The sequence below is a fragment of the Parasteatoda tepidariorum genome, chromosome 5 (genome assembly GCF_043381705.1).
Source record: "Parasteatoda tepidariorum isolate YZ-2023 chromosome 5, CAS_Ptep_4.0, whole genome shotgun sequence".
NCBI classification, from domain to species: Eukaryota; Metazoa; Arthropoda; class Arachnida; order Araneae; family Theridiidae; genus Parasteatoda; species Parasteatoda tepidariorum.
Window position 1 is genome coordinate 36,092,719 of NC_092208.1, and position 10,876 is coordinate 36,103,594.

Genomic DNA, 10,876 nt, shown 5'->3' on the forward strand with positions numbered 1-10,876 from the left:
CTTCTCTTCTAGATCAGGGGTCTCCAAACTACGGCCCTAGGGCCACATCCGTCCCGTGGACAGATTTTGTTCGGCCCGCGGAGAGCTAGCATACTTGAAAACTCCTTTTAGAGAACATATTTTTATAGCAAATTAAATTTAGTTTACTGAAGTGTTCTAATTTTATGTTGAATAATTATTAATATGACATCTACATTGATATGGTCATGGGCTTACTTCTCATAACATTGTTGTATGCTTATTGTTATTGTTTTTGTGATAAGTTGGATAAAGAAACACAGAATTGTAATGAGTAAAGACATGTATAATATGCAGAAAATTTAACTTCAGTATATAATATCTAACAAATTATTGAAATGAATCCAACTAACATTTTATACATTTTAAATAAAAACATAACTTATAACAAGCATAATGACATATGAAATACTAATGAGATTTATGTAATTGAGATTTTCCACTGACAATAGTTTGTAGTTGTGGACTAATTTTACTTGTACCAATTACTAAAGAGATTTAAGATGCTCATCAGTTAATTTAGATCTGTAAAAATTTTTTGTGTACTTCATTTTAGAGAAGGTTTTCTCACACAAATAAGTAGTACCAAAAACAGAAAACAGCCCATGAGCAAACTTATGCAAATTATTAAATTGTGTCAGTGGAAGACTCTTATAAAATTCCAACAAAGATGAGTTTTGATATTTGTTCTTAATTATATCACTGCACTGTAGATCAATAATTTCCATTTGAAGTTCCGGGGCTAGGGTTTCAATGTCAATATCAAAAGGATTCTGAAAAATCTTAATTTGATTCGCAATGGCATCAAAGTTCCAGAAACGAGTATCAAAATTTATTTTCAAAGCACTCAAAGTTTCGATTGCAAAATCGATAGGAAACTCAGTCTCAGTGGTGTGGCTGAATATTTCACATGTTTTAAAATGTGAAAAACATTTACTTCGTAGTTGTGATTGAAACAGTATCAATTTCTTCTAGAATGATTTGATATTAGTGTATAAATCAGGAAGATGCTGGTTTTCTCCTTACAATCTCAAATTCAGTTCGTTCACATGTTTCGTCACATCAACATAGAATGCTAAGTTCCACAACCATGCGTTGTTTTGTAATTCAATAAGAGGGCGATGCTTTTCATTCAAAAAAATTTCGATCACTGCTCGAAGTTCAAAAAAGCGCTGAAGGACTTTCCCACAACTAAGCCAATGTAAGGCAGTATGATAAGGTAAGTCATTTTCTCCAATCTCTGCAATAAATTGCCGGAATTGTCCGTGATTCAGCCCAAAAGATCTGATAAAATTAACAGTTGATATGACTGGTTTCAGAACTTCAGACATATCCAAACATTTTCCGCACGAAGACTGTTGATGAATGATACAATGTAAGACTAATGGTTTTGAACCACCGTCATTTTCTACAGTCTTTGACACAAGAGAGACCATTCCTTTATCTTTCCCACTCATGTTTTTGCCTCCATCAGTTGTAATACATTTCAAGTTTTTCCATCGAAGGTTCTTTTGATTAATGGCCATTTCAATTCCTTTAAAAATATCTGTACCAGTAGTTGTGCCATGAGTACTATACATATCAAGAAGTTCTTCATGCACTTCATAGCTTTTATCTACTCCTCGAATATAAATCAACACCTGAGCAGTATCTGACACATCCGTTGACTCATCCAAGGCCAAAGAAAATCACTCAACATGTCCATTTTTGTCGAACAGTTGAGAGGATATATTTTTAGCGATGTTTTCTACCCTTCGAACTACAGTGTTTGCTGACATACTGACAGTTTTTAATAAATTTACCTTTTCAGGGCACATTTCTTTGGCTACTGCAATTATGCATTCTTTGATCATTTCTCCATCGGTGAATGGTTTTCCACGTTTTGCAATTTCAAGAGCCACACGAAGTTGCAGCCTCTTGTTCAGTTTTGAGTTTTGTAAATGAAGATTGCTGCGATTTCAATCCGCGCTTCATAGCTTGGAATTTTTATGTCCGCAAACTTCCTGTATATTTTGAGTAATTTTGAAAATGTTTTGTTTCATAATGACGTTTAATGTTATATTCTTTGAGAACGGCTATGCTTTCATTGCAAATCAAACATAGCGCCTTGTTACTGGACTCAATTACGAAATACTGAATGTTCCACTGATATTTGAATTTTCTGAGTTCTCTATCAATTTTTCGCTTCTTTTCCATACTACTAAATCACACACAAAAGCAACAATTCAAATCAAAATAATGTTACAAAGATGTCTTAAACTTAAACACGCACAGACACGTTTTAAGGAGGTACGCACTATTTTATTTCACAACAGTGTCATAGGAGCTGACTTGTGGTTGCGCCACTAGCCTTCTTATATATTCCAATCACTGCCATCTAGAAGTGAGTGGAAGACACCAGAACTTTCTCGAACCAACGAGATTATTCTGTACGTGCTATTAGTGCCATCTGTTAGTGATAGAAGGTACTACCTATTTCCGCTTGTGTCCACCAGATGTCGTGTCACGTTTCTCCTCATGGCTCGTACTCTACGACTAATCTAGAAATTACAGATAATGACAGGAAAATTAATAATATGCAGTGTTGCCGTTTTGCGGAATTTAGTCTGATTTGCAGCCTTTTTTAAACGTTGCGTACTTTTTTTTCATCAGTGAACTATTTCACTTTTTACCACCGGCAACAATAATAATATGGTTTTGGTCCTCGGAACTTACTGGAGTAATCAGTACGGCCCTAAGGCTGGAAAGTTTGGAGACCCCTGTTCTAGATCAATGTAACGGATACTTTTTATTTCATTACTATGCACACGTATTAATTCACTGTCGCCTCTAATCGAAAACAAAAATCTATTTATAACTTTTCAGTCTAAATTTCCAGCTGCTAAATGTTTCGGATGCTTGGTTGCAATAATTCTCATAAATTTGTTGGTGACTCGTGATCGCCAAGGTATTCTTTTGAACCCATATTGATATGCTAGTAGGCTTTGTTTTGGCTATGATATATTATGATAAATCGCCAAATTATGGATCTCATACCCATACTTTCTACGTCCGTTGGGAATAATTATATTCACTTGGTATTCATGATTTGTGGTGGCTAGGAGTCCCCTTTGGGGGTTCCTGTCCCAGTCATCCTGACGGTTTAAAAAGATATGCAATCGTAACAAAATGTTAACAAAAACTTCTTGATGTGGAAGTTATATTTCCTTGATCCCTCCAAGGGATTTGTTTTTGATAATTGGTAATTATCATGATGATTTGTATTGATGGCCATTCCCTATAATCTTCAAGAAATATTGCTTAATAAATTGGATTTTCATATTCACGATTCATATTAATTTCCTGGGGACTTTCATTTTGTTTCATCCATTTACTTTTATTAATGGCCAAAATGAACAATCATAAATTCCACTATACGAATATTGGCGGCTAAGGACGGAGGACTAAACCTCCCCCACAAATATATATACAGTCAGACCTCGATATAAGGTAATCGGCATGTAAGGTCACCCCGCATATAAGGTCCCTTTTTCAAAGTCCCCTTTACTGAATAGGAATTCTTTGTTTCAAATTATCGGATATGTGGTCAAGCTTTAAAAATCGTTATCGCTTATAAGGTCATTTTTATCTGAGGCGAGGGAAGCTATTTTCTAACAAAAGCCTATTTAACTTCCTGACAAGGCAATTACCCCTCTCGAGTTCTTGGAAAATATTTCAGCCAACGAACAAGCTACAATTTCTGAAATTTTTTCACAAGTTGTGGACAGTGAGGACAATGACAGTGATCCTGAGACTGTAGCTGTAACCCATGTGGAAGCCTCCAATGCAATAAATGTGATAAGAAATTTTTTTACAAATCATGAGGGAGCTGAGTAACATTTTGAGAAGTTACAAAATCTAGAAAACACTGTTCAAAAAGTGAAACCAAAAACGAGACAGACCTGCATAAATGATTATTTTAAATAAGGTAAGATGTAATGTATGTATGTGCACTTAGAGGAAATTTGTAAACAGCTTTATAGAAAATTAATTTTTTTTTTAAATCTAACTCTCTTTAATTCTTTACTAATTCTGTTAAATTTTATTGACTTAAACATTTAATTTATGGCTGATCGTTTTCGTTTGTACTAACATTTTTAAAAAGTCTATTGTACTATTTACGTGCTTAGTTACGAACTGCTAATGAATCGGTTAAAAGGTCACTTTTGCAATGTCCCTTAGGGTGACCTTATATAGAGGTCTGACTGTGTGTATATATATATATATATATATATATATATATATACATATATATATATATATACATATATATATATATATATATATATATATATATATATATATATATATATATATATATATATATATATATATATATATATATATATATATATATATATATATATATATATATATATATATATATATATATATATATATATATATATATATATATATATATATATATATATATATATATATATATATATATATATATATATATATATATATATATATATATATATATATATATATATATATATATATATATATATATATATATATATATATATATATATATATATATATATATATATATATATATATATATATATATATATATATATATATATATATATATATATATATATATATATATATATATATATATATATATATATATATATATATATATATATATATATATATATATATATATATATATATATATATATATATATATATATATATATATATATATATATATATATATATATATATATATATATATATATATATATATATATATATATATATATATATATATATATATATATATATATATATATATATATATATATATATATATATATATATATATATATATATATATATATATATATATATATATATATATATATATATATATATATATATATATATATATATATATATATATATATATATATATATATATATATATATATATATATATATATATATATATATATATATATATATATATATATATATATATATATATATATATATATATATATATATATATATATATATATATATATATATATATATATATATATATATATATATATATATATATATATATATATATATATATATATATATATATATATATATATATATATATATATATATATATATATATATATATATATATATATATATATATATATATATATATATATATATATATATATATATATATATATATATATATATATATATATATATATATATATATATATATATATATATATATATATATATATATATATATATATATATATATATATATATATATATATATATATATATATATATATATATATATATATATATATATATATATATATATATATATATATATATATATATATATATATATATATATATATATATATATATATATATATATATATATATATATATATATATATATATATATATATATATATATATATATATATATATATATATATATATATATATATATATATATATATATATATATATATATATATATATATATATATATATATATATATATATATATATATATATATATATATATATATATATATATATATATATATATATATATATATATATATATATATATATATATATATATATATATATATATATATATATATATATATATATATATATATATATATATATATATATATATATATATATATATATATATATATATATATATATATANATATAAGTTAAGAAAAGTCTTTGTGGGAAAACATTTTTAAATCATTCTTGAAAAATTTCCGTCCATGTAAGTTGATCTGATTTCGCTACTCGCTTTATAGTCCATTTTTATACTGTTTTTTCTTTTTATTTTATGTTTTTACATGTTATTTTTACTTTTTGGGTTCTATTTTATTTGTTGTAATTTTTATAAAAAATTTTTTTGAGTGCTCCTCACATTATTGCATAAATATATTTTGCTTTGGCTTCATTGATACAATATCAGAAAGCACTCTGTTTTACGAATATAAACGTGTGGGCTGATGAAAAGATTATATCTTTTATTTCCGGTTTTTTAAATAAAATCTCATCCCTTATTTTTTTTTCTAAACTGTTTGTTATTTTTTTTACTTATTATTTCCCCCCCCCCTTCTTTTTTTTTTCTTCTTCATATGTCTATAATTTGCCCTTTGTTTTATTCTTCATTTTGAATTATGCATTTGTTTTTTTCTTCATCTCTCTCTCTCTCTCTTGTAATGCTATTCTTATAGATTTGTATTACTTGCAATCTATATATTATTACTTTGATTTCAAAATCTTGAAATGTCTTTATACTTGACATAATGATGAGCATTGAATACAGATGAAAGGCATTTACGGATTTTAAAATCAAAGTAGTAATGTATAGATACAAATAATACAAATCTATAAGAGAATTGGCATGGTGAATAACAAACAAATATTTACAAGAGAGAGAGAGATACTAGCGTTTTATACTAGTAACCTCCAACACGAAGCATTTCTTAAATATATTGTTCGGGAGGCATGTAAACTCTCTTTACATCTATAGTATCCCCAAGTGATTTTGAGCTTGCTGATTGGATTTCTTTCGACAACACCTGTGACGTACGGCTGTTTCATTCTGCCATGCTTGTTATTTTAAGCATTGAGCGATTTTTGTACTCCAGTTTTTGTTTTTCAATCCTAAAATGTGAATTTTTTTGCCTGAGAAACTGACTTCTTCATTTAAAGATGAAGTAAAAACCATATCACCAAATAACCCTTAGAAGCAATGTTCTAAATTTAGAAGATTGCTACAAGTTTGTAAAAGAATTTGGGGAACTTACTATATTACGAAACAGAATTCTAGAACTTCGAAACCTCAAGGAGAAAGATTTTTTTGTTGGTAAGTAACCAGTTTAGTTATTTTAAGAAGAAATTTGTATTTAATTTTAATGGAAAATGCTTTTTTTGTTAAATTTAGGATTCTCACATGCATGAATTCTTATGAAGCTAATACCACTTTAAATTATTGAGTAACATTGAAATCGAAGCTTAATTGCCTTGCTCAATTCTTACATTCACTATGAAATGAAAATTCTATAAGTTTAATTTGATATTTTTGAAATTAAATTAATGCTTATCGAATTAAATTCATAATTTAATAATTTCTAGTGTATTACTAAATTTAAATTAGTAAGTTTTAAATTTAACTTTTTTATTAGTGGTCCCATCTATTTTTATAAAATAAAACTAAATAATCTGCATTATACCCTACCTACTTACAACTTATTTTTAATGTTTTCGTTTGTTTGTTTCTAATACCGAAAAACATTTAACATCTGCAATCTAGCATCAATTCCCATCAAAATCAAAGTGAATGAGTATGAATTGTGCATTAAATTAATACCTTGAGTAATGAAAGAATAAATTTACAAAAATTCTAGTACAATTAATTAATTCTAGTGCATTTCTATTGGATTGTAAATATTTTTTTATTATTATTTAATTCTAAACATTATTTGTTTGTCAACACAGTGTGATTATGAAAGTGCCGCAGAAAAAATGTAAAATTAGTTTCTCAAAAAATTCGAATTGTACGGCAAAAATATTTATAAGAGTGTAGTTGAACAAAAAAACAACAGGGAAATCAAATTCCATTATAAAATAATATTTTCCTCTAAGATATGATAAAATCTTTTTTCAAATAATCAAACATAATTTTACAATGATATTTATATACATTTTAAAATCTCATATAATAAATTCAAACTTAACTGAATAGTTCTGCAATCATACTTAATAAAATAAAGTAAGAGATTTTCTAAGGAGAGATTCATAATACTATTCAATTTGAATATTAATCAGTTCTTATATTTATTATATAAAAGCTAGCTAATAAAGCCTTAAATTGTATTTAAAAATTATTATTGTGCTAATTTGATGTTCTACCAAAACATGGTTGTTCAAATTGCATTTACTAGAAATTCATAACATTAAAAAATATTAAACTGAAACGTACAAAAAATATTTTAAACAATTAAAGAAAAATATATGAATGAAATTTAAAGTAAATATATTTAAATAAACTAGTGGACTGCGCCCCCTGCTCGCTAACTTTCGCCAACCCCAGAAAATTGCTACGCAAACCAAGCTCGCTACTAACTTTGGTACATTGCAAATGCACAAAATTCTAAGAATTCAAAACAATCATTCAAATCCATGTAACAAAATTTTTTTAAAAGAAAAATTACATCTTTATAGTAAATACTAAGTCATTAAAATAAATTTATCAAAAATCGTCAAATAAATTCTCGTCGAATAAATTCGTAATACTATATAAATTCGTGAAAAAAAGGCGCTTTCGACAAAATACTAAAATAGAGATCTATCGACAAAGACTACTCACTTCTGCCTAGCTTAACAGTATGAGATTGCCACAGCTGATAGGGTGAATTTCGGAAGAGATTCAGTTTCCGTTTTTAAAAGCGTTATATGTTGAGCCACATCAGCTAGATTTGGCATGTGACATTTTTAGCGGCAATTATTGGTCGATTTTCTAGCGTTGCAATTTGGGGAGTTGTAATGAGGCTTTTTTGTCGCCATGTAAGAGAAATATATATATAGATGTGTTATTATTGATTAAGCATTGATGACACAATTTTATATTTTATACAAAACTTTTACATTTTTCTTAAAATTAGTATGAGAAATATAGTGGAGTTTGTTTATGATTGATTTACATTTTGTGAACAAACTACGGAGAAATGATGTTGGGGAGGAGTTACAAAAAGACGTAACAGAAGGCAATGCTGAGAAATCCAATCAGAGAGCTCAAAATCTCTTGGGCTTCTGTAGATGTAAAAGTAGTTTACGTGCGTTCGAGAGAGATATCAGGAAAACGGATCTTTCATCTTTGCTAAAACTGCTGATTGACAATTATGTTTTAATAAATATTTTAAATATTGCATCATTGTTGATAGAAAATAAAAATGCATAAAAATGATATTTTATTCGTTATATAAGATAAACTCGATGATTAACACAAAAGTTCTAGAGTAGGCGGAATACATCTCCACAGTAGCATTCCTAAAGTTATCTGAATTCACGTATTTATTCTATTCATAGTTAACCTAGTCGCAGATAACATTAAATAACATCAAAAAATAAGAGAAATCTAATATTATATTGCATAAATCTCGAATAATAGAGAGATATTAAAAGAGAGAGAGAGAGAGAAATTTGTTTTTTTCTCAATTCTAGATTCTATACAAAGTAATATTATCTAACGTTCATCATAATAATATTTCACTTTATGTTTTGCTACTGTTATATTATATTTTATATTTTTTGTTATTGTTTTTCGTTGTCTTACTTTATTTTTTGGAATGATCGAGAGAAAAGTTTGGACGGTAGTAGAATATTTCGGCGATATAATTTTAGTTAATTTTCTGTGTGGTTGTGTAGCCGTAAAACATGGCTATCATGATGCTAAGTCCACAAAACCGCTAATCATTATTCTGATGAAATGAAGTGTAAAAAATATGTTTTGCTTAATTTAAAAACGTACATCCAGTACGAAGAGCGACAAATAATAAAAAATAGGCAAATAAATGATTATCTTTATTATTTGACTCGTCATATGCCTGTCAGTTTTTGTGCATGATTTTGTAGTATTCTTCAGGTCTGATTCCCTAATTACTTTATTCTTCACTCAACCCGTACGAAAATCGGGTATTCAACTAGTTTTTCATAAAACCATCAGCTGGCAGCAAGAAATTCCATCTATTTAACAACATGATCTGGGCTGCTCATTTTTTTAAAATCGGAATTCGCTAAAAATTGCTCAGTAATAGTAAGGTTAAATATATTTGGCTGCATTGATATCTATCTTTAATTTAATGACATTTAATGAGATAATCTATTTCCTTCTATTAAACAAATATGATTAAAGTATAGCTTCATAACACTCTAAATTTAATGAATTTCATTCATGTTTTTTGTGTTTTAGGATTGCTATAATGAATGCCAATTAAATATTAGTTTAGAAAAATATGGTTGTCTTGATCTTGTGTTAAGACCATATTCAATGGAAAGCATCTTCTGTACTATAGAATCCTTGGGTACGTAAAAAATTAGAATTTAAGGTGTTTCTTATTATCTTTCTTATGTATAACTATTACTATCATTTTCATAACAAGGAATTAGCATATTGAACTTTGAACAGTTACATATCATGAATTTTGTTACCTTTTCAATTTTAAACTTCCAATAGAAAAATGAGTTTATTATTAAATATATTTTAGTTGATTCCTCTCCCACTTAAACTTAAATTTTAAAATTTTCTTATCAGGGTGTAAAATAAGAGAAGAAGACCATAAAGAATTAAAAAAAAAATTTTTTTTGTTATCTTTTCCTTAGGATTATATTAAGATATATTTATCAACATGAATAATTTTTCTCAGTAATCATATTTTTAATAACATTTAAAATAGATATTTTATTGTTATAACAAATTTAATGAGTTCCCAACCGTCATTTAATATTTTTGCTTATCTAACAAGTTGATCGTAAATATAATTTGCTTGCAGCATCACACTGTTAATGCAGCTTATCTAAGTTCTATATCATTTAAATAATCATCTTTTTGACGATAATTCATAATAGCATATTAATGAAAAATTTCATAATTCATATCACACTGTTTATGCAGCTTATCTTTGCCCTATATCATTGAGCGAATCATCTTTTAGACGATAATTCATAATAGCATATTAATGAAAAATTTCATAATTCATATCACACTGTTTATGTGGCATGGTGAATAACA

General features: G+C 26.2%; 1 protein-coding gene across 2 annotated transcripts in view; it reads left to right on the forward strand.

Moving 5' to 3' along the window:
* LOC107444931 (acid-sensing ion channel 1A-like) overlaps positions 1-10,876 on the forward strand; it is a 108,098-nt gene that overhangs the window by 44,240 nt on the left and 52,982 nt on the right. For both annotated transcript variants that reach the window (XM_071181289.1, XM_071181288.1), the window contains exon 9: positions 10,058-10,169. In XM_071181289.1, the coding sequence (XP_071037390.1) occupies positions 10,058-10,169 (112 nt within the window). The remainder of the gene's footprint in view (positions 1-10,057; positions 10,170-10,876) is intronic.